The sequence below is a fragment of the Acomys russatus genome, chromosome 25, assembly GCF_903995435.1.
Source record: "Acomys russatus chromosome 25, mAcoRus1.1, whole genome shotgun sequence".
NCBI lineage: Eukaryota > Metazoa > Chordata > Mammalia > Rodentia > Muridae > Acomys > Acomys russatus.
The window spans coordinates 32,380,485-32,406,047 of record NC_067161.1 but is presented as its reverse complement, the minus strand read 5'-3'; the positions used below and the strand labels follow the sequence as shown (position 1 = coordinate 32,406,047).

Sequence of the window (25,563 nt, the reverse complement as noted above, 5' to 3'; positions counted from 1 at the left end):
TCTCACTGGTGTTAAGGATAGAACTCAGACTTATGCTACCAAAGTCAAGCTTCAGAGCTTTCTTTGGGGTCCATTTTGTGCTTCCTTGTAAAATTCAGTGCTAGACATGACCCAGCTTAGCAGTCTCCCAACACTTGCCCCAGCCTTGGCATCCGAGTTCTCTTCACTCTCCATCAGCCCCATGTGATGTCTGCCCTCCCTGGCCCCCATCTTTGGCAAAAGTCCTGTCCTGTCTGGTAAGTTTAACCAGAGTTCCCCTTTGGTAAGACTTGATCTACTGACTGCTCACCCTGGTCCATGGCTATACAATCCCACTTGCTGTGATTTATTTAGAATTGACGATGCCATACAACGTTTTAACAAGGATCCTCTGTGTGTGTGTGGGTGTGGGTGTGGGTGTGTGTGTGGGTGTGTGGGTGTATTTGTGTTACACACACATGTACCTGTATAGAAACCAGAGGACAACAATAGGTATCTTCACCTTAACATTCTCACCGAGACAGCAGCTCACGATTTTGGTTAGGCTGGCTGGCCAGGAGCCCCAGGTGTTGAATGTAGAGGTCACAGGTGTTGGTGGCCACCCTAGGCCCTGTCACGTGGTAGAGATCCAGATTCATGTCCTCGTGCTTACTTCACAGGCACTGTACCCAGTAGGCCACCTTACCAGACCCAAACCCTTTCTTCTCTCTAACAGTATCAAGTTGGGGGTTCACAGAACTGCAACCTCAGCCAAGCTCAAGCTGCCACTGGCTAGAACAGCCCAGGACCAATGGTCTGAGTCGAAAACCTACTAAGAACACTTTTAATGGCCTGGAAAGTATCCTCCCTCACAATTTAAAATCATAAAAATAAATATATTTTTTAAAAGAATTGAGCAGATTGTGGCACACACCTGTAGTCCCAGCTGCTCAGCTGCTCTGGCATCTGAGGCAGGAGGATTGTTTGAGGCCCAGAATTCCAGGCCAGCATGGACTACATAGTAAGACCCCAGTTCAAAGACAAAAAGAAAACAACAATAAAAGTATGCAATGATTTATTACTGTGAAATGCTGTAAATAAAATAAAACCATAAAAGATTCCTATCTTTTGGCTGAAAATTCCCACTCTAGGGAATTTTCTCCAAAATAATCCCCAACAAATAAATCAACAAAAGCTCTCTCTCTTGCATATTCTCTCTCTCTCTCTCTCTCTCTCTCTCTCTCTCTCTCTCTCTCTCTCTCTCTCCCACACACACACACACACACACACACACACACACACACACACACACACACACACACACACACACACACACACGGAGAGGTTATAGATCAGGGAAGGATAGAGATTCCCTTGATGAAGCCATCACTGTCAGGAAATAGCATCAGGAAGATGAGTGTAACAGGAACCAGGTTTATAATACAACCCAAGTACCATCCAAACAGAACCCAGTGAGACTGCAGTGATGCGTTTCTTTAAAGAGTTAATTCTGGGTCTGGGCAGATGACTCAGCAGCACTTGCTGTGCAAGGGTAAGGACTGGAGTTCAGGGTGGACTCAGCAGCCCCCCTGTACTCCCAGCTTAAGGGAAGTGGTGATCCCCAGAGCAAGCTGCATTCAAGAGACTCTACCTCAATACATAAAGTGGGAACAATCTCCCTCCCTCCATCCCTCCCCACCCCCACTTTTCTCTCTCTTTCTCTCTCACATAAGTTATTCTAGCAATATTCCATAGCAGAACATTTGCCACACACGATCAAGGTCCTGGGTTTGATCTTCAACACCAGAAGGAAAAAAAAAAACTGTTATAAGTTCTGTGCTGTTCTGGTTTTGTCTTTTCAGAAGAACACAAAAACTTTAGAAGCTGCACAAGAGCCAATGGAGCTTCTGAGATGGCCCTGTAGAGTCTCTTTTTGGCGACTGGGTCTCACTATATGGTAATGGTCAGCCTGGAACTTGACAAGTAGACCAAGCTGGCCTCAAACTCACAAGAATCTGCCTGCTTCTGCTCCCTGAGTGCTGGGATTAAAGGCATGGGCTGCCATGCTCAGTCAATTTTTGTTGTTTTGAGAGAGAATCTCAGATAATCTATGCCTCAGAGTTGCTACATAGCAGAGGATGACTTCCAAGTTCTCCTGCTTCCACTTCCCAAGTGCTGGAATTATGATTCAACTGAAGACTTTCTTTAACAAACAAACAAACAAACAAACAAACAAACAGATGTCCTGTCTTCTCCAGGACAGTCCACTGCAGGATCGAGATACACAGGTTCCACAACCATCAGGACAAAGGCCTACCTACCTGTGACCAAATCACAATTGCCACACACTCTCTGCCTTCCTTTCTCCCTCAGGAGGAAAGGTGCACACAGGCACCATCACTGTAGCCATCTTAGGTGCAGCATGTGCCCCGCCATCCCAAATGCTGAGAAGCTGCTGCTGCTGCTGCTGCTGCTGCTGCTGCTGCTGCTCCTGCTGCTGCTGACAGTGAGTAGCACTGAAATATGACCACAACTGAAGATTTGTATGTGGCAGGCCCTGTGCCAACAGCCTTCAGCGCTCCTGGTCATACCCATTTACAGACGGGAAAATTGGGACAAGGATGTGAAATGTCAGGTCTAGATCCAAATCTTGGTATCAGCTGACTCCAAGCCAAAGCCAGATGACCTCTGTTTCCAGACAATTTTCATGTCTCCCAAAAGCTATGGGGCCAGCTCAGTTGCTGAAATGCTCACTATGCAACTGTGAGGCCCTGAGTTTGATCCTCATCATCCGTGTAAAAAGCCAGGTGCAGTATGACATGCTTGCAATGCCAGTGCTGGGAGAGCAGACAGGTAGGTTCTCAGAGCTTGTTGGGAAGCCAGCCTAGACAAATCGGTGGATCCCAGGTCCCAGTGAGTAAGTGCTTCGGAAGAATGACAGCTGAGCTTGACCTCTGAGCTCCATGTACACATGCATACATGTACATGCATGACATGCACACACACACATATGCACATACACACATGCCCCCCCCCAAAACTGTTCTGTTAGAAATCAGGCCTACGTTTGAGAAAGGCTGACAGAAGGAAAGACACTGAGTACAAGAGGTCACACAGGATGCTGAGCCAGCTTGTAAGAAGCAGGTGAATACGGGACTATGTATTGGTCAAAAGCCTTAGGGCTGCACCTCAGAGAGCATGGACTTTAGTGGCTGGAAACCAACTAAAGCTAAAAGTCACCCAGGAAGCCAGAGACTCCCAAGACAGAATGCAGGTTATGACCAATGACTCTAACTGCATCAACACTGCCCAGCAGGCCTCCCTCACCTGCCCTGAGCCCCAGTGGGTGCCTAAACTTGCAAACAGTACCAAATCCTATAGAAACAAAAGCTTTCTGCGCATGTTCATGATAAAGTTCACCAGATAGAAAAGAGAAAGAGATTCATAATAACTACTAATAAAATAGGACAATTATAGAGATACACTGTAACAAACATGATGCTGATGCTGCGCTCTCTCAGAATATTGGATTGTGCTGACCTGACTTTCCTGTCATGCTATGACAATGCGAGGAGAATGGCACAGGCATTGTGACACAGAGTTAGGGTGCTAGTGACCTTCAGATGCTTCCTCAAGGGACAACCATGTGCTTCAGGTGACCCTAAGTCACCCAGCCATGAAAATGCCCGGTGGGTAGCACATACCGTGTAAATATGAGCCATATCCCAGAGTCAGCAGGGTGGTGTGAGATTTCATCGGCTACTCGGAGCAGCGGGCGGCTGAAAACTTACGAGCAGTTTGTTTCTGAAAATTTTTGTCATTATGTTCAGATTGTCATTAGTCATGGGCAACTTGAATCATGGAAGGCAAAACCACGAGGCAAAAATTGCTGCATGTTAGAAACTTGGAGAAGGTGCTGGTGTGGCTGGAGCAAGCAACTTTGCAAACTGTAAGGTAAAGACAAAAGCAAGCACACATAAACCATGTGCTGTAGTCGGCTAAGCGGCTTCTCACAGGGCTCCAGATGAACAGCTCTGAAAGTGCTTTACACGCACAGCTGAGCTAAAAAAAGGACACAAACTCAGGGCAACGAGAGGTTGGTTTATGGCCATGCAAGAAGCAAGCTATGAGCAAGCAAAGCTGGAAGCCTGAATTTGACCCCAGTTCGGAGCCAAAGCCATCACTGGGAGAGCATGTCCACACTGTGAGACAGTCACAGAGAGCTGCTGAGGGTCTACCCAGGTACTAAGTTAAGCCTTAGAGAGTGTAAGTGGGTGAGGAAACTTCATCAGTACAGGGAATGGCAGCAGGAACACACTCAGGGAAGCGAGGACACGCTGTCCAGAAGTGGACTACATAACACAGTCTCCAAAATACGCCATCAGGCATCTAGAGGGTCCTGCCTCAGCAGGCGGGAACAATCAGGCTCAGGTTAGGTCATGGGCCACAACAGCATAAACAAGTGTCCTGTAACACTGTAATGGAGCTAAAACATTCGTCCGTGACATCATCGTTATGATCACAGCACAGTGCCTTACACACGTCTGTGGTGATGCTGATGTGAGCGCGCCTACTGTGGCACGCATAACACCTGCCATCAAAAGGCCATAGTGAACCACGGTCTGATGCCATCCACATCTGCATGCACTCCCATGTTGCAACAAAAATAAATTAATTCACTATATTGGAAATTGGGCCACGTTTCTTGTTTTGTTTTTTAAAGTTTTTTTTTTTCTCTTGCTTGTTTTAAGACAAGATCTCTAGGCTAGGCTGGCCTTAAACTCCCTCAGTAGCTAAGGATGACTTTAAAGGTCCTGTCTCTCTGCCTCTACCTCTCAAGTGCTGGAATTCCTGGCATGAGCCACAGTGTTCAGTTTATGCAGTGTTGGGGATCATCTCATGTGTGCTTGACAAGCACTCCTCAGACTGAGCTATGGGCCCACAATGGCTCAGCAGGTAAAAGCAAGGGCTGACTGCCAAGCCTGACAGCCTGAGCTCAGCCCTGGGACCCTCATGGGAGAAGGCGAGAACTGCCCCTAGCAAGTTGTCTTCTGACCTCCACACATGTGCCATGGAACATGAGCCCCCCCCCCCCCGCAGCCCTCCCTGCAGGCACACACGCATGCACGTGCACACACGCGCACACACATGCACAAACAAACACAGATGCAGACACACATAGTGTCCGCCCCCCCCCCAGAGACATACACAAGAGCATGCACGCAAATACATTCGCACATACTAAAATGTGATTTAAACAAACAACAACTGAGCTCCACCCTCAGGCCCTAAAACCGCGTCTTGAGCTTCGACAGCAAAGCTCATGAGTATAGAAACTCTAAAACTCCAACACTCATTAGAAATCACCACCAGGAAAATTGGGACCAGGATGAGAAAGATCAATTTGTCAAAACTCCACCACGGCCCCAGCTGTGGGAGCTAGTACATGCAGGCCTAGAGCAACCACTGCAACGGAGAGCATGTGCTCAAGAAAGAGAAATGCCAAAGGCATTACAGAGACCCAAACTGGAACCCTGAAGGTGCAAATGGCCACGTCTGAGATGAAGAACACGACGGAGGGCGTAGTGGCAGATTAACTGCAGAAGAAAAGACCAGTGAACCTGGAGACAATAGAAAGAAGCCAAATCGAACACAGAAAGAACTTTCTAAAAAGGAAAAAAAAAAAAGAGAGAGAGATGAGAGCGAGGGTGACCATGGAGCTTATGGAGGCTAACTACACGTGGTGGGAGCCACCGAAGGAGAAGAGAATGTTCAAGAATGTTGTCTAACTTGATGAGAGATATAAAGCCATCTATCCAAGAATCTCACCAGAACACAGAGGCTGGCAAGATGGCTCGGCAGGTCATAGTGCTTTCTGACAACTTGAGTTTGATCCCTGGAATCCCTGGTGGAGGAAAGAACCAACTCCCCAAAGTTGTCCCCTGATCTATGTTAAGTGTGACATGACAGGCACACCTGCAGAGCCTGGCTTTGGTTATAAAGGAGTTTATGGCTTTGTGCAAACATACCTGTGGGGAAGAGCTCTCACATGCTTAGGCAATCTAACCCTGACACCAAACCTACACACACACACAGGCACTGCCATGAGTTCAAATCCACTCTGGGATACATAGGAAGTCCTAGGCTAACCTGGTTTAAGGAGTGGGGTCTTGGCTGGACACAATGGCTCACGCCTCTAATCCCAGCACTCAGACAGAAAGATCACTGTAAGCTGGAAACCAGTCTGGCCTAGACATGAGTGGAGGCTAGCCTGGGTGGATGGTGTAAGATCCTGTATTAAAACCCAAAACAAGGGCCATCGAGATGGCTCTTTAGGGAAAGGCGTCTGCAGCCTAGCCTCACAACCTAAGTTCAGTTTTCAGGACCAACAAAGTGGAAGGAGAGATCCAACTCCTGCCAGCTGTCCACTGACTTCACTATGCCTGCTGTGACATGCATAGGTACCCACATGCATCCTTCACAACCTAAGTAAATAAGTGTTCTTTACACAGAGTGAAAACCAATCAAAAGTAACAGAAATTCTGTGATTCTTGATGGGCTGGCAGAGGGATGGAAGGAAGAAACGTCAAGCAAGCATGAAGAAATTTGGAGCGCAGCAGCTACAGGCAAGAACTTGATTGTTGGCAAAGTCCCAAGTGTACAAATGTATCTAAATGTATCAAGTTCTCCCAAGTGTGAAAGTGTCTAAGTGTATCAAGTTGTACAATTTAACTAAGTGCCCTTGAAGGACAATCACAAATTAAGAAAAACAACAATGAAAAAGTTCCAGGTGCCAACTTCCTCAGGCTTTGGGGGTTTGGGGGTCAGGGGTCAGGGGTCCTGGGGTCAGTGAGCACCTCACTGAACTTCAAATCCCACCCCAGTACCAGGTAAAACCTCCCCTGCAAAGGCAAACACAAACTAGAGAGCAGCTAGCCTGGCCCAGGCATTTGGCAGAGGCTGCCAGACTGTTCTGGAAGGAATGTGGCTTTAATCAGTGACTCCCATCAGCACGCTGTGACTCTCTTCCAAACCACATCAGCAGGCAGATTTCCTGAGGTCTGCGCGTTCCCAAATGCATGCTAATGTATTGAAAGGGGTGGTCTACAAACAAAACCCAGTTCTTCGGGAATCCTCCATTTGTGTCCCTATTCATTTGCTTTGAAGGGTACGCATCACTTCCCATCGGTCCCACTGTGCGGGTTCTTTACATGAAACTGACAGGAAGAAATCCCTTCTGAGGCCCTCCTTCTGGATAGATGGTTTTCACCACAGCTTTTGGCTGCTTGAGGAGACCCCCTCAGGTTGCTGGGAGACAGAAAAGCTAAGTCCCCACTGTCTCAGGCACTTGTCCGGCCCTGCCTAAATCCCTAAGCATAAACTCTCTGCTTCCAGCTCTCCCCAGCATCCTGCATCCAAGCAGGTGGGCTGCAGGTGGCTGAGGACAGCTGTGAATATAGCCGAACACAACATTATACAGTTTTACATGAAGCATTATAACCTGGGGAGATGGCCCAGTGGGCAAAGTTGTTTGCCATGCAAGGAGAAAGACCTGGCTTTGGTGCCCAGAACCCAAGAAAAGTCAGGTGTGAAGGTGTAAGATAGTAAGCCCAGCACTGGGGAGAAGGAGGTCCCTAGGGCCTGGGGGCCAGCTGGTCTAACCTAATTGGTGAGCTCCAGGATCTTTAAAAATGAGGTGAGCAGACTCAGTGGGTAAAGGTGATAACCCAAGTTCAATGACCAGCCCTAGTTCCACATGATAGAATAGATAGATAGATAGATAGATAGATAGACAGACAGACAGACAGACAGATAGATGATAGGTGTATTTTTTTAACTCACTCAGCCATTTCACTGGCCCAAAAATCTAATTTTAATTAAGAAAAAAAAATAAGGTAGTTATTGAGGAAGACAGCTGAGGTCAATCTATGCCACTCTCCCCTTGCCACCTGCATACATATGCACACATATAAAAAATATTTGGTGTTTCCTTGTAGACTGATTCAATGGTTCTGGAGCATAGCCTCTGTAAATGACACATCATGTCACCATGCTTTGGGCTGATCATGCCTGGTAGTTACCTTTCACACATCAAGCCTGAATTTGATGATGCCATGGGCTAAATGGGGTTCCCACCAAGTTCCTGTGATGAAGTCCTGATCCCCAGGAGCTCAGAATGTGGCCATATTAGAAGATGGGGCCTTGGAGAAATTATTAAGGTAAAATAAAGTGACACAAGAGTAGACCCTGTCCCAAGAGGTCAGTGTCCTAATAAGAGGGATCTGAGGCACAGATACACACAGAGGAAAGCTGACAGGCAGATACAGCATGTGCAAGCCAAGAGCGGCCACAGAAGAAACCAACCCTGTCAACACGGTGATGCCAGACTTCTAGTCGCCAGAGTTGAGAGAAAATACATTCCTGCTACTCAAGCCACCCAGTCTGTGGTGCTTTGTCATGGTAGCTTAGCACACTAATGCCGACCAGGTCTCACAGACACCCCCATTCGGACTCTGTTCTTCCTTCAGGCAGCCCACCAGAACCTATGAGGACTTTTTTTAAAAATGCAGTAAGGAGGCTTTGGGGACCCAGAAGCAGGGCCAAGTGAGTTTCCATGTCCTCTGGCCCCGGGGAATAGCTAGTGAGGTCCCCAACAGGTCTTCTGCACTAGACACTAAGAGTGTTGTAACCATGACTCCAGGTTAGCAAGACAGAGGTGAGGGTTTTCAGGGCCTCGGGGTTTCACTGCACCCTGCTGGGGTACACAGAGAGGTGACTGCACCCCCACAGAAACCCAATGAGGCGGGTTCTGCAGTCCTTTTCCCAGCAGAGGACGCTGGGGTCTAGAAAAACCAGCTCTAAAACCCACAAAGGAGCCACACAGGGACCAGTGTAGGGGGCCTCCTGGGGGAAGCTGGGTGGGAAAGCTTGGAGCAAAGAGCACAGGTGAGAGTTGGCCAATGCCGGCACGTGATGGCCACTCTGCTGGATTGTTCTGCAGCTCCCCTACATGTGGGTTCATACAGATCAACTCCCAAACACCCACATATATGCACAAACTCTCCCACCCATGCAATGTATGCATTCATGCACATATCCATGCTCACCTATGCAGGCACAGAGCAAGGCTTCCCTGCAAGCATTCACACTCACGTGCATAGGTAGAGTCACATACTCACCTAACACCTGCACCCACATGTATACATATGGTCACATACAGGCATGTACACTCATACACACTGGTGCACATACACACACGCAGGTGCACTCACAAGGGCACGCATGCACACTCATGAGCACACCTGCACGCATTAATGTTCTTTCACATCTTATGCACTACTATGCCACTGCCACCATGAAACTGCCCTTTAGTGAGCGTGCCACAACTTGGGTCTGAAGACAAGACATCATGGAGGGTAACAGACCTGCACCACACAAAAGGTAGCTACACAAATGAGCAGACCCTAACTTCTCTAGGAGTGTTTTTCCTAAAGAGGACCGAAATTGAGTTAATTTTACTTTTTAAAAATTTATTTAAAAAAAAAACCCACCAGACTACATTCTAATTGCTTTATGATTTGTTTCACAACTAAAAGCTGGAAATTAATTCCATTTTGAACGTTCACACTGCCCATCTGAAAGCACCCCCGCCCTGGCCCTCTCGGCCCAGATTTCCTGGCTACATCGGGGAAAAATAAATTCTTTCATTTACAAATGTGAATTGAAGCAGATGTGTGAAGCCTCTGGTCCTCCAGGTTTATCACGAGCACTTAGGCGTGTTCGTGCTGCACTGTGAAATCACAGGGCCAGACCAGCTTCTCAATAAAGCAAGCACACTAGGTGCTATGCCTGCCACAATGTCATTCCCATGAGCACTTTGGATTTTATTTTTTATTACATGGGAAATCTCTCCTTCTATACAAATGATAGACCCAGAAAAATGGGGCCCTGAGGTCAGCTCTGTGTTTGCTTTCACTCCACTACCAGGCGATGCTTCTCAGCCCCGTGGACTCACAACCTAAAGGTGTGTTAATATGTTTGTTTGTTTGTATTGTATAGCTTTAACAGAACAACAGAGTCATAGTGTTAAGGGATTTTGTGTTATACTTTGTTTGGGGCATTTTGAGTCAAAGTCTCACTGTGAATTCATACATGTGAAGCCATCTGCTCTGGAACTTGTCACTATGCTGCCTCAGACTCTCGAGTGCTGGAATTACAGGCGGGCACTGCCATGCCCCTCTAAAGGATCATAAGGTCAGCTATGTAACCTTGAGAGTCATCTCCAAGTAGCCAACAGGCCTTTACAGCCATTCCTTCTAGGCAGCATTCTGAAAAGAAGGGTGCTCTGAGAGTGCTCACAATGCACAGAGCGCGTCCCACATCACTCCCACGGAAACCATGCCAGGCAGCCACTACGGTCCCTGCTTAACAGATGAGCAAACTGAAGTTTAGAGAAAAGAAAAAAAACAAAACAGTCAATTACCCAAAGTCACCCAGCTGGGAAATGGCATGGCTGGGCTGGGAACCTGGGTCTGCTTAGCCTAACGTCTTCCGTACCGCCCCGCATACCCATCGCTTACAGATGTCTGAAAGATCGCACACACGGGCAGCGCAGACTGCTGTCCTGCTGCTCTGCACTCAGGGGTGCCCCCCACCCCCCAGGGCTGGGAAAAGGCCACAGGGAAAGAAGTCTGGGGAATGGGTTCAGGTGTCACTGCTCTTCTGTGGCATGGAGAGGGAGTCTTTCCTCACAGAAGGTAAGGATCGGAGGCCACAGGAAATGCTAGTGAGAAGCTGGAGGCCAGACCTGCAAAACTATCCACACAGGCAGCAATATGAAAGAGGCTAAGGTGTAGTCCGGTGGTGGAGTAACTGCCCATAATGAGAGAAGCCTTAGTTTCATCCTCAGCAATGCAAGGAGAGCATGGGTTGTGATGGAGGTGGGGGTGGGGGTGAGGGGGGGTGGGGGTTTGGGGAGCTCAGTTGTCTTCCTCTAAGTCATGCGCTGCCGTGACTTTCTTTAAACTACATCTGTAGACCTATTTCTCTCCCCCAGTGGTTTGTGCTAAGTCCCAAAATATGGACATCAGGAAGAGATGTTTTTTTCTGAAAACTCGTGTCAACAATTATAGATTAAAGCTGGACTGTCAAAATGGTTCAGTGGTTAAAGGCACTTGCAGGCAAGCCTAGCCACATAAGGTGAAACCCACATAATATGCAGTCAAAACCGTCCCGGCTCCCAGCTTCCTCAGGTTGCCCTTCGACCTCCACGTGTATCCTACATGCACAATAAATAAATAGGCAAATAAGCATACAAATAAAAGTAAAGATTAATTCTGATTCTACACAGGGGACATGCAAGAACTAGAGGCTGTGTGTGTGGCCACTAGAGAACTTCCCCAGACTGAGTTAACTTCTATCTGCATAATCAGAAGTCAAGCATGGACCAGCAGTGGTGGCGCACACCTTTAACCCCAGCACTCCAGAGGCAGAGGCAGGTGGATCTCTGTGAATTCGAGGCCAGCCTGGGTGACAGAGCTAGTTCCAGAACAGCCAGGGCTATTACACAAAGAAACCCTGTTTTAAAAAACAAAAACAAGCCAGGCGTGGTGGCGCACGCCTTTAATCCCAGCACTCGGGAGGTAGAGGCAGGCGGATTGCTGTGAGTTTGAGGCCAGTCTGGTCTACAAAGTGAGTCCAGGATAGCCAAGGCTACACAGAGAAACCCTGTCTCGAAAAACCAAAAAAAAAACAAAAACAAAAACAAAAACAAAGCCCCCCCAAAAACAAACAAACAAACAAGGAAAGAGGTCAAGCATGGAATAGGTTCTGACCATTTTAAAAGACCACTGTCACCTACCACCACAGGGGCCTGATTCTGGGGGGGGGGGGGGGGGGGCGCGGTGGAATCTGTGGCTTTTCCATTCTCTCTTTTTGCTTTCAGTAGGGACAAAGGCAAAATAAGGACATGAAACCAACTCTGGAGGCAAGACTTCCCAACGGAACAACTGCCTCAGAGGACCCTGAGAGAGCACAGGGTCTGGCAACTAAAAGGCTACAACAAGGTCTGAGGAGGAAGCTCCGTACTTGCTCTGGTTTGCTTCCTGTTGCTGCCTTAAAGCAGGGACCAAAACACCCAAAAAGGGGTCATTTGGCTGACAAGCCACTGTCCAGCCAGCACTGAGGAAAGTCGAGGCAGGAACTCAAGGCAGGAACCTGGAGACAGGAACTGAAGCAGAGGTCAGGCAGGACCGTTGCTTCCTGACTTGCTGACTGTGGCTCGCTCAGCCTGCTTTCTTATATCATCGAGGACCAGCCCACCCCTCCCATGTCAGTCGTTAATCTAGGAAATGTCCTATGGACTTGGCTGCAGGCCAACTGGATGGTGGCAGTTCCTCAACCGAGGCTCTCTCTTCTCAGGTGACTCTGGCTTGTGTCACGTTGACAAAAACTGACCAACACAGTGATAAAGTATTTGTCTACCACTCACAAGGCCTTCTTAGCACCTAAATAAATAAATAATGGTTTATCAAAACAAAAACCTTTCAAAGCTCAAAGGACAGTCTTCCTCATCTAGTGACCCTACATGCCAAAGAAGAGCAGACATGGAAATACAGAATTTTCCCTCATAGAGCCATTGTCCATGTGAACAATAGCATAGAAGAAGTCTCACATACCATGTGGATACTTAGATGCCAATTTTCTGGGACATTCTGTACCCATTAAATGTGACCATAAAGTGGCTGGAGAGATGGCTCAGCAGTTAAGAGCACTGGCTGCTCTTCTAGAGGACCTACGTTTGATTCCCAGCACCCATACGGTGTCTCACAACCACCTGTAGCCGCAGTCCTAAAGCATCCAATGCCCCCTTCTGCCCTCTGCAGGCATGCCATGCATGTGCGGCACAGACATACATTGCAGGCAGCATACCCACACACATAAATAAAAATAAAAGTTGAAACTAATTAATGACCATAAAGATGACATGGCATCTAGGAAAGTGATTTTGATGTAAAGTTCAAAAGCATAAGAGTGAGCTATAAATGTCATGTGCTGCATGATTTAAACAAGCTGAATCCTTGGTGGAGGAGAATTGTGAGGGATTATGCAAAGATAAAATAAAATACAAAAGAACACAGCCCCTCTGTCATAGTGATCATTACCAGAAAGGTGGCCTGTTTTGAATCAAGATGTTTTGGAGCCAGGTGCAATGACTTCATTTATGACACCAGCATTTGGGAGGTGGGGGCAGGTGGAGCAGGTGTTCAAAGCCAACCTGGCCTACACAGTGAGAGCCGTCTCAAAAACAAACAAACAGAAATATCCACAGGTAAGGGGGTGTGGTAGCTCAGTAGTGGAATGACTGCCTAGCATATAGAAGACTGGGCTTTGAGCATTGAAAAAAAAAAAAAAAAGGTACATGTAGGGGAAAGATAGCCACATTTGTATGATTGTTCCCTGATGTGCTCAGCTTGTCCCCCCCTCCCCTAACCTGAGGTTCTGTATTTGCTGGTTCAAGGAACCATGGGTCGAAAACACTGATAGAGAGGAGCAGCGAGCGAATGGCTCCGCAGTTAAAGGGTGATTGCTGCACAAGCCTGAGGACCAGGGTTTGGTCTGACCCGCAGAACCCACATGCTCTTACTTGCTTTCTGTTGCCACTGTGATAACATAGCCTGACACGAAGTAGCTTAAGGGAGAAAGGGCTTAACAGCCTCACATTTTCAGTGAGAGTCCATTCCTTTGGTGAAGGCAAGGCATGGGGAACTTCAGACATCTCGTCATATCCCATCCACAGCCGAGAGCTGAGAGAAGCGGATCTGTCCTGTGCAATGCTGTCCTTCTCTGCTCCTATATAGCCCAGGACCCCAAGGTAAGCAATGGTGCTGCCCACTTTCAGGCTAGATCTTCCATCAAGGCAACCAGGATAATTCCCTACAGACACACCCAGAGGCTAACCTGATCTACACAGCCACTGAGTCTCAGATTGTCCCCTAGAGACATGGCCAGAGGCCAACCTGATCTACACAGCCACTGAGCCTCAGACTATCCCTTACAGACACTCCCAGAGGCTAACCTGATCTACACAGCCACTGAGCCACTCTTCCCTGGTGATTTTAGGTTGTATCAAGTTGGCAATTAACCAAACCACCACACCATGTAAAGGAGAGAATTGACTCCATAAACTTGTCTTCTGACTCCCACATATAGGCCCTGGTACATGTGTCTACACACGTGCATCATGAACATACACAATAACAGATAAATAACCATAGGGGAAGGCTGCATCTGGTCCATATGTGTATAGGTTTCTTTTTCTCTTAAACAGGACATTATATCAACCTCTTACAGCACATCAGGAGGTGTGAGGGACTTTAAGATGACCGGGAGGACAATGAAGGACGTGTGAAGGTTATATGCATATACCACGCCACCGTATATGAAGGGCTCCAGAATCGAGGGTTTAGTTATCCAGGCAGGGGTCCCATATCCCACAGAGACAGAGGGTGACTGACCCCATCAAGGTACTATTAAGAGACAGAGTAAGTGGTAAGAGCAGGAGGGCAGAGACACGCGTCAGGGTGAAAAGAGCAGGTCTGATCTTAGGGGGCCTCAGTTCCCCCCACACCTGACAGGACCTCGTGGAACATGTAGAGAATATGTAGAGAAAGGAGAGAAGCTCGGGGCTGGAGAGACGGCTCAGAGGTTAAGAGCACTGTCTGCTCTTGCAGAGTTCCTGAGTTCAATTCCCAGCAACCACATGGTGGCTCACAACCGTCTATAATGAGATCTGATGCCCTCTTCTGGCATCCAGATAGAGCTCTCATATACATAAAAATAAATAAATAAGTCTTTTTAAAAAAAAAAAAAGAAAGAAAAAGAGAAGCGTGTGGAAACCTGGGAAGAGGGACAGGCTTCTCCAAAGGTGAAGGTTCCACTGGGTCTTCCATCTGCTTCTGCCGGGTACTGAATGCAAAGGACAGTGGAATCACTCTGGGATGTAGCTCGGTGGTAGAACACTTGTCAAGCATGCACAGGCCTTGGGATTAAATCTTCAGTCACACAAAACAGATGAAAACAGCCAAGTACGATGCATAGTTTGGAGCTGACAAAACAGCCCTGCTCGGCTGAACATGAGGCAGGTCCCTGAAGTACCGGCTAGGCCCACATGCCCACAGACTGGTAAAACCCAGCATCCAGCAAAGAACCATGCTGTCAGTGCAGTGAGGAGCAAGGACTCAGAAGTGAGGCCAGGTCCAAATGGGAGGCAGCTTTCTGCTACTGTAACTAGCTCCTGAGAAAATGTATATAAAGTAACAGGGGACTGGAGAGGTGACGCTGCAGTTAAGAGCCTACACCACTCATCCAGGAGACCTAGTTTGATTCTCAGCTCCCCCATCAGGTGGCTCACAACTAACTCCTGTAACTGCGGCTCTAAGGGGATCCAATACTTCTGGTCTCTGCAGGCAGCTGCACCCACACAGAGACATGCTTGCACACACATAATTAAAAACAAAGGCAATTCTTAATAAATAAGGGGGGGGCTGAGATATGGCTTTGTGGTTAAGACGACCCAGTTCATTTCCCACCACCCAAACTGGGATGTCCACAGATTTCTCTAGCATCAGAGGGTCTAATATTCTCTTCTGGACTCTGTGAGCACCCGTATCACCCATATACACATGTGCATACAAGTACAAATACTCACAAATAAAAATTACACCAATCTAAAAAGGGTGCATTTAGAAAAGAACAAGAAGAAGAAGAAGAAGAGGAAGAAGAAGAGGAAGAGGAAAAAGAAGAAAAGGAGGAAGAAGGAGGAAGAAGAGGAAGAAGAAGAGAAAGAAGAAGAGGAAGAAGAAGAGAAAGAAGAAGAGGAAGAGGAAGAGGAAAAAGAAGAAAAGGAGGAAGAAGAAGAGGAAGAGGAGGAAGAAGAGGAGGAAGAAGAAGAGAAAAAAGAGGAAGAGGAAGAGGAAGAAGAAGAAAAGGAGGAAGAAGAAGAGGAAGAAAAAGAAAAAGAGGAAGAAGAGGAGGAAGAAGAAGAGGAAGAAGAAGAGGAAGAGGAAGAAGAGGAAGAGGAAGAAGAGGAAGAGGAAGAAGAAGAGGTAGAAGAAGAAGAGGAGGAGGAAGAAGACATAATAAAGAGGGGTGCACATGACGGCTATTTCAGTCCATGGCCACTTGGCCTTGTTTTGGGCCTGTGGAGGCACCGTACAGCACAGAGGGGATGATATAGTGGGTAAGGCCCAGTCATAACATGAAGGCTTAGAAGAGAGGGAGAGAGAGAGACAGGAAGGCACAAATCCTAAAGTCCTCTTCAACAGTATGTCCAAGTGACCTAACTTCCTCCCACTAGCCCCTATCTCCTTATAGATGTCATCAGCTCCCAGTAGCACCATCAGGAAGGAACCAAAGCTTTGACAGATGGGCCTTGAGGGAGCATTCAAATGGGACCTATGACAACCACCCTCTTGCAAGTGATGGTTGGTCACCCTGGCCTGTACTCAAGAAGGATCCTGTTGGTCAGCTTGGCAAGAGCTCCTTTGCTCTGATGCTCCTCTTAGTTAATTTCCATTCATTGCCTGCTGTCAAGCTCCTCAACTCTACCTTGCTACTTCCTAGTGCTGGACTCAAAGAGGCCAGTGTGGTGGCCTCTAACTGTCCACAGTGACTCTGAATAGAGGCAGCCTTGCTGTCCTCCAATAAGAGCCTGTGAGCCGTCCCTTATGTCAAGCAAGGGTCATGGGATGGCCCTCTGTGACAGAGCGCCTGATCTCCAGTCCAAACTTTCCTCTCCTGCCCCATATCTGTGGCCCAGCAAGGGCCCAAGCCTTACCCCACACCCAGAGGACTGAGGAGCTGGCAAGCCACCCTGGCCACACAGTGCCAGGTAAGACATCTCACCTGTACTAGTCCCTGGCATTCAGGCTACTACCCAAAGATTCCTCAAGAAGGCCAGAGAGAAACTGGCTCTGCTTCATGAGACCACTTCTTTTTTTTTTTTTTTTTTTTTTTTTTTTTTTTTTCGAGACAGGGTTTCTCTGTGTAGCCTTGGCCATCCTGGACTCACTTTGTAGACCAGGCTGGCCTCGAACTCACAGCAATCCGCCTGCCTCTGCCTCCCGAGTGCTGGGATTAAAGGCGTGCGCCACCACGTGCATGCATACACAAAGCACACACTGAATGAATGAATGAATATAATTTTTAAAACTTCTTTGGCTAAATTTCACGCCAACAAAGTTGAATTTATCCAATGGCTCCAATTTCTCTCCCTCTAGATTATTCTTTGAGGCATCCTCTACTTCTCCATCCTTGAAGACAGCCTTGTACACATGTGCACACTCCACCCACCACCAAATCTGGCTGAACAGGGAAGTGCCCAGCTGGGCTCAATGTCCTACACAAATGATCCTTTGATGGATCCTGCTAATTCATAGTGGATTCTCTCACATAAATTAGGAAATTTATGTCAACACAATTACAGAAGAGAAAGTCTGATGCTATGAGTGTGGACCTGAAGCTTCTAGAAGTTTCCCTGGCATCTCCTGAGAACAATGACGACATCCTTGAGAAATTACGGAACAGATTTAAGCCCCAGATCAAGTCACTTGCTGCTGTGCCTGAGCTAATATGCACCTCAACTTTTAGGATATCCAAGCCATGAGGCCTTCTGAAATCTGAGCCACCCCCCTCAGTGGAGAGGGGCTCTGTTACATTGTTTGAGGGTGCAGACTGAAAAGGTACAGAAAGCCTGACTTAAAGAAGACCATGCCGGCTTGGTATGGTGGCACCCACCTGCAATCCCAGCACTTGGGAGATAGGGAGCAGAAGGACCAAAGAGTCTAAGTGTGGCTACCTAGTGAGCATGATGGTTCATATTGTCAACTTGCCAGAAATTTTCAATCACAGAAGAAGCACACATCTCTAGAGAAGCCTGTGAAGAATAATCTAGATCAGGGTAACCCAAAATGAAGGTAGCACTAGATCATAGGCTGGAGTGCTGGACTGAAACAAAGAAACAAACAGTGGAAAGCAAGCCGAGCACTAGTGTCCATTTCTGTCTGCATCATGACTGCAGATGGAACACGATCAAATAGATAAGTCAAAAGATCGTACTTAGTAAGGTTAAAAGGAACAGGCACTCTGCCCTGGGGACAGGATTCAGAGCCCACATTGAAATGTGTTTGCAGAGATCTATGGCATGGCGAGCGGGGCTGAGAGAGGAGCAGAGCTGCCTGGGCACACTGAGCAGAGACAGGAGCAGCACAAACACACACACACACACACACACACACACACACACACACACACACACACACACACGACATGGCAGGTCTCAGTGCTCAGATTGGCTGGACCAGTTGCCTCTGCCTGAAGTGGCAAGTGCTGGGAACTGCCAGTTAACAGAGAGTTAGAGCACTCCAGCATGTAATCCAGTCCAGAGTCAAAGAACCCATCCCCAGTGAGCTTATGTGTCCCAAGCTTGGTCCCTTGTGTGGTCATGTTAAGAAATAGACCTTTAATCCCATCACTTGGGAGGAAGAAGCAGGCAGATCTGAGTTCAAGGCCAGCCTGGTCTACAGAGTGAGTTTCAAGACAGTCGGGGCTACTGTCTTAAACACACACACACAAACACACACACACACACACACACACACACACACACACACACACACACACACAGAGCATTTAAGAGGTGGGGCCTAGTGGGAGTTCTTGAGTCACTGGAGACGGTGCTCTCGGATGGGATGCAATCCCACTGGATCTCTGAGCTAGTTCTCGTGAGACTGTTGTTCTGAGAACCCTCTGCACTCTGGCCACTTCTCCCCCTTTTGTTTTGGCTCGACTATACCAGGTCCACCATGGTGTAATAAGCCCCCCATCAGGGAAAATGCCATTCTATTCGAATTCTCTACCTCCAAAATCATGACTCAATAAACCTTTTCTCTTCATACATGTCGGAGGAGCCTCAGAAAATTTGCCATGCTAACAGAAAACAGACTAACGCCACTGCAAAGACTGGGGATGCACCAGGAGGAATTCAAACACGTGAGTGCTCCTTTTGACTCTGGCTGGACAAGAACTGGATATGGGCAGCAAGGTTCCCAAGAGATAACACCGTTGTCACTGGGGATGGGTCCCAAGTGCGGTGCACATGGAAGGCTGTGGAAATTGTGAGAAGCTAGCTGGTGGGGAGCCTCTATGCTCCAAAGTGGCAGCAGCAACAGCACCTGGCTGACACTGCTGGTCACTCCCCAGTCATCTTCCTTCCTAACAAAGCTTCCATTCTCTTCCAGTGGCCACAAGCCCAGGGGCAGGGGATGAATCCGGATTGGCAGAAGCCCCCAGGTTGGCACCAGTGAAAGGGTGGCCAGAGTCATGTGACCTCATTCTGGCTGACAGCTAGAAAGGAATTCTGTTGAAAGAAGTTTCCAGTATTTCCCCCCAGATTTAAACACTAGGGGGAAGCTCTCAGGAGGGTAGCTCTTTCTCCTATTTGATGTCAAGGGAACTGTAGATTAGGGCCCCGGAAAACAGGGAACTGCCAGCAGAACCCGGCAGTGTAAACCATGAACTGCTCAACTCTGCTGTATCCCAGGCTTCTCTTACCGTAGGAGGCAAGCCAATGCTGCCGGCTAACAATTATCACACTTAAGCGGCCACATCAGGCACTCCATTACCGGCCACCCAAAGAATATCTACTCAGACATGGTGATGCCTGCTCATGATTCCAGCCCTGAGGAGGCTGAGGCAGGAGGACTACAAATTTGAGGTCAGCGTAGGCTACCTAGTGAGTTCAAAGCTAGTCTGAGCTACATAGTGGGACCTTGTCTGACTACTGGCCTGCTTTTCATTATTATAATCAAATAGCAGAGACAGGCTATTTTCTAAAGAAAAGATGCTTAGCCCAGTTTTGAGGCGTGAAAGCGTAAGATCAGGCAGCCTCTTTCTTTTTTTGCCTCTGATGGTGGCCTCCTGGCAAATGGTATGATGGCAAGGAGGGATGGGAGAGAAGAGTATGGGGGGAGGGGAGCAGCTGTGAATCACAGCATAATCAGGAAGCCAGAACAGGATGGGGATCTATAGTCCAAAGGTTGCCATGTCTAAGACTGACCTAAGGACTTCAATGGGCTCCATCACTTTTTTCTTCTTCTTCTTCTTCTTTTTTTTTAAGATTTATTTATTATGTATACAATGTTCTGTCTGCAGGCCAGAAGAGGGCACCAGATCTCATTATAGATGGTTGTGAGCCACCATGTGAGTTGCTGGGAATTGAACTCAGGACCTTAACCTCTGAGCCATCTCTCCAGCCCTTGCTCCACCACTTCTTAAAAGCCCATACCACCTTCCAGTATTGGCATCCTGACAGCTAGGTTCTCAGGGTATGGGCCTTGAGGCATAGTTGGCTCCACAGCCTAACACAGCGACGTCCAAGAGTCGCCTCAGCATTAGCTTGCTCACTTCTCATTACATGGGCTGTCAGACCACTGCACTAGAAAAAGGCTGTAGGGGGGAGAATCTGAAGAAGTTAAATGACAGCTAATGAATATTTGGGCCAGGTCTCTCTCACTCCCTTGTTGGAGTGAGCACCATCCGCCGCATCGCTCTGCTCGGTCCGCTGGTAGAATCTAGTCAGCTTCCAGAGTGCCCCACCCCTCCACCCCCTTTCAGGAGCCGGCCTTGCCCTCCATCTTCAAAGTCAGCCTGGAAACAACCAATTCAATAATTCTAAAGTGTCTTTGGAAAGAACGCCCCACACAGTTGGCTTCTTCTAAACACGTTGCTATTATTATGAAGTTCTCCCAAATGGCAGCATTAAAAATGTTTTAAAGGCAAGGAAAAAAAAAAAAAGCACAGAAAAAGAAAGTTCGGGTGCCAGGAAGTAATTGGAAGGAAAGTTTTTTTGGAGGGGGGTGGGGCTAGGAGCCTGGAAATGTCAAGGAAACAAATTAGAGCTGATTTACACTCTGTTTCCAGGCATCTTTATTAACAGAGACCCCACAGGGCAGTCTCAACTAGCCGGCTACCAGAGGGGCCCAGAAAGCCACACCGCATTCTGGATTTGACAGTAACACAAGCAGCGTACACACAGGAAGGAGAGTTGAGTTCTCTCCAACTCTCTGGGCTTTCCTTGTCTTCAAGCTGATTGGTCCAGACAATAGAAGGCCAAGAGCCAACAACAAATCCATTCTAAGCTGGGAAGGGCCTCCTCCGAATACAACCAAATATTGCTTTAATCCTTTGCATTAAGTTTTTCACTGCAGTATGAAAGCCATGCATTCTGAATTCTCGGCTTCTGCAGCACTGTAGCTGGAGGTGTAATTGCTGAGCGGGTGATTAATTGGGCAGTTACTTAAGGCACTTTCAAAGCAGAATAGGAGATGTTTGGCTTTGCATGAATATTTTTAGATCCTACTAAAGATACTGCCTTTAATGGCTGTTGCTTAGAAATCTTGTTTTGATATTCTGAAAAGTTTACTTCTTTCCCATATGTACTGCGAGAAGGGTCCTTCGGTAATCATGACAGAACATGATTATTCCTTCCGCAGCAACGTTATCAGGCACAATCAGCCAGCCCCAGAAAAACCAATGTCACGGTTCTGTTCCCAAGGGAACAGAGACAGTGGGTCCCTATAAAGAGTGGCTTTTGTTGACTCATTTTTCCCCCAACATTAAACTTGTGTGTGGCTGGCAAGAATTTCTTTTTTAAAATTTGGATATGGTTTCTGCCTCAGATCCTCTCCACACGACTTTATTGGTCAAATGGCTTCCCAGGGAGTAAAGCAAGCTAGGGAACATGCTGAGGCCAATGATCCTTTCCCTAAGAGATGCTCAGTTCACTAAGCACTTACCCTCCATACCTAATGGTTAGGAAAACTACACATCTAGGTCAAGTCAGCTGTGGGCTCCCCATAAAGGCCCCCCCCCACATCTCCCTTCCTGATCTGTGTGCATTTTCCATCCAGAAACATTTAAGAAGCAGTGGGAAACAGAAGGTACCCCGGGAGAATAAGGTCTTGTCACTAGGGATAGAGACACCCCCAGTAGACAAACAACCCTGAAGTGTTGGTGCTGGGTCATCTCTGACCATTCCAGAAAGGGAAAGAAGACAATCATTCACTCACTCCAAGCCCCACAGTGCGTCAGATAGGGATACACAGGCCTAGCACCATGTGTTGAAGGACACAGCAGATTTCCAATGGGTAGTAGACCCAGTAGGTCTCAGGATCTGACTTTTTTTTTTTTTTTCTTTTTTTTTGCCTTTAAAAGGTAGGAAGCCAGCATTGAGTTCAAGGCCAGCTAGGGCTACATAACAAGAAAGACCCTATCTCAGTAAAGGAAAAAAACAAAAGTATGAGGCTGGGCATGGTAGTGCGTGCTGATAATCTCAGCACTCTGGAGATGGAGATCTGGAGATATATATATCAAGGCTCTACCTCAAAAATAAATACTAGTTCGTGAAACAGGGAAGGAAGGGTGAGAGCAAGAAGGAAAGTGATAAACAGAAGGATGAGGAGAGAGGAAAAAGAAGGGAAGTAGAAAAAGGAAAGGAAGAAGAGAAGAGGAAGGATGTGGGTATGGAAAGAAGAGAAGGGACGACGAGGAGGAGGAAGAAGAGGGGAAAGGGCAGGAGAAAGAAGAGGGGAAAAGCCAGGGGACTAAAGAGCCAACACCTGGCTGGAGGTCTAGTGCAGTGGTAGAGTGCCTGCCAGCTTGTCAGGGCCCCCGGGTCAATCTCTGATATCAAGGTATTAGCACTCCTGGGGGGTGAGGGATGGGGTAGCTACTTCCTTACAAATCCATCTCTATTAGTAAGGGCACAGCCTGTGAGCTCCTCAAACAATGGTCTTTCATAGATTTCTGGTTTCCCGGTCCTAGCTCGTGGTTTATTTTTCCCAATAGAAAGGACAGCATGGTAGGGGGTATTCACAGGTAGAAAGTAACTGGCCCAGCACAAAGCAGGTCAGCCACTGGTCGTTAGGGAGTTGACAGAGGATAATGGGTGGCAATTGTGAAACCGTAAGTTGCTGGTGGATCTGGGGCAGATTTCTCCCTTCTGCAGGCACTTTCAAGAAGAAAAAAAGAGGGAAATCATTCAGGAAGCAGCAGTTTTGCCCAGAACCAAGTAGGAAAGGTAATGTTGGCTTCTTAAAGTGGCTACTAAGAAAGAGCTATGGGGAACAGAAGGTTAGGTCCAGAGTTCTTCCATTCCCTTTGAAATCCCAAAATCATGCCACCTCAGGTACACAGCTCACCATATGTATCTGATGCCATAAGTCCAACCCAAGGACTTGCGTGAGCTAAGCAAGCCTTCACCACTGAGTTAAAGTCCTAGCCCTGCACGGCTCAGTACTGTAACAAAGATTGCCGATGGGCACAGCTTAGGGGATGGGTGCTAGGTAGCATACCTGCCCTCCTGCTTCCTCTACCACGAAGGCAGGTTCATTTTCTACTGTGCTTAGCAGTGACCCTTCTCCCCGTCCCCCCCCCACACACACACACACTTTAGATCTGGGGCAGCCACCTCTCCCAGGAAGAGGATAACCACTCCCATAAGGGAGGCAGAGCCAAGAGAAACTATGGTTAGTGTGCTGGTGTCAAGAGGCTTGCTTCTGGCTAATGTATCATCAGATGGAGGCTCAGAAGTCCGGGCATACAATGGTCATCGTGTGTGTGTGTGTGTGTGTGTGTGTGTGTGTGTGTCTTTCTGTCTGTCTGTTTGTTTTTGTTGTTGTTTATTTTGATTTCCTGAGATAGGGTCTTACTTATAAAGCCCTGGCTGTCCTAGACAAACTCACAGAGATTCTCTCCTGCCTCTGCCTCCAAAGTACCGGGATTAAAGCATGCACCACTATTCCTGGCTGTTGGTTTTGGGGTTTTAAAATTCTCATTCTGTAGTCCAGGCTGGACCTGGATCCCAACTATATAGCTTAAGCCAGCCCCCAATTTGTCCAGATCCACCCGGCCCGACCTTCCAAATTCTGGGATTACAGACACTACCAAACCAATCTCACAACAGCAGTCTTTTTTTTTTTTTTTTTTAATGTATACAGAGCTCTGCCTACATGTACACCTGCAGGCCAGAGGAGGGCATCGGATCACACTATAGATGGTTGTGAGCCACCATGTGGTTGCTGGGAATTGAACTCAGGACCTCTGGAAGAGCAGTCAGTGCTCTTAACCCGCTGAGCCATCTCTCCAGCCCCGCAACAGCAGTCTTAACCCTCAAAAAAAACAAACCTAAACCGCCTTGGAGTGCTCTGTGGAGATCACTACAGCCAAATGCACACAGAGGCCACCGAGCTGAGTCCTGCCTGTGCTTAAGGGCCAGCTTAGGCACACGGCACATACTGGTGGGAGTCGTTTCCAGCCAAACCTTCCCTGGCTAAGAGGAAGGGCTGGCCAGAGCCTTGATGGATCCGGGCTGCTTCAGGCGGACCAGACATGGGGACTCACGAGCCTCTTTATATCCAGCGCTGAGAGCTGGCGGGAGGCGGTGGGTCCGAGTGCACACTTCAGTAGAGACGCCCCACTCAGGACTGTTACTCCAAGGTCTTACCTTACTCACCCTCCTGCGCGTGCCCTAAAGGGCTCCCTTTCTGAGTTGTTTTTCCTACAAATGCAAGCCCTGGCACGGGAGCTGGACAGCGGGGCCCTTCATGCGACCCCCGGTGCAATCAATTTGATAAGCCCGGCTCCTGCCGCCCCCACATTCTCACAACCCCGCGCGCAGCGGGACATCGCCCCGCTGGCGATCGCGCGCCTCACCTCCCGCAGTAGGCGTTCCAGGTGCGTTTCGGCCCAGGCGGCCAGGGCTCCGGACGGTCCCGCCCGCTGCAACAGCTCCCGTTCCTGCTCCAGCGCCGCCACTCGGCCGTGCAGTGCTGCCGCCTGGGCGCCCAGCAGCAGGCAGGCGGCGGCCGAGCCCACCGACAGCAGCAGGCACAGCGCGCCCAGCGCTCGGGCCCCGCAGCCGGCGCCGCGGTCCTGAGCGCCTCCCCCGCCCGCCGCGCGCTCGCCCGCGCCCATGGCGATCGGCCCGCTAGACGTCCGCGCTGCGGCCCGGGGCGGCTCCAGGTCGGCGGCTGCGGGGCTCGGCGTCCCAAGCGGCCGGGGATCGCGCACGCCCCCCTTGGTCCACCGCTCCGACGCAGCGGCCACTGCGGGCAGTTCCCTCTATGCAAATAGACCCCGCTAGAAAAGGCGCGGGGACCCACCCAGGGGAGGAGCGGCCGGCCGGCGAGGGCGGGGGCCCACAGCGCTCACCGACTCCTGGCGGCTCCCGGCCCTCGCCACGCCGGTCCCGGAGCGCGTGCCTAAGTATCGGGCCGCTGCCACTCGAGGGGCCCGACGCGCCCGGACCCGACTCTTCCGCAGCCCGCCTGAGGCCGCAGCGCTGTTCGTGTCCTGAGAGCGTTCCCCAAACTTGTAGATTGACCTTTTTGACACTTGAAAACCAAAACTTGGAACCCTGTGGGAAAGTTAGAAGTCCGTCCTAGACGGTAGCTGAGCGCCGCCTGGTGGCCGAAGCCAACACGCGCCCGCCTACCCTGCACATGTGCGGGGAAAGTCTTGGGTAGACAACCCAAGAGAAAGAAAAGA

General features: G+C 48.7%; 1 protein-coding gene across 1 annotated transcript in view; it reads right to left on the bottom strand.

Moving 5' to 3' along the window:
* Col23a1 (collagen type XXIII alpha 1 chain) overlaps nucleotides 1-24,990 on the bottom strand; it is a 287,380-nt gene extending 262,390 nt beyond the window's left edge. Inside the window, exon 1 of the mRNA XM_051167672.1 lies at nucleotides 24,730-24,990. Within this exon, the coding sequence (XP_051023629.1) occupies nucleotides 24,730-24,990 (261 nt within the window). The remainder of the gene's footprint in view (nucleotides 1-24,729) is intronic.
* Between the last annotated feature and the right edge of the window lie 573 nt (nucleotides 24,991-25,563).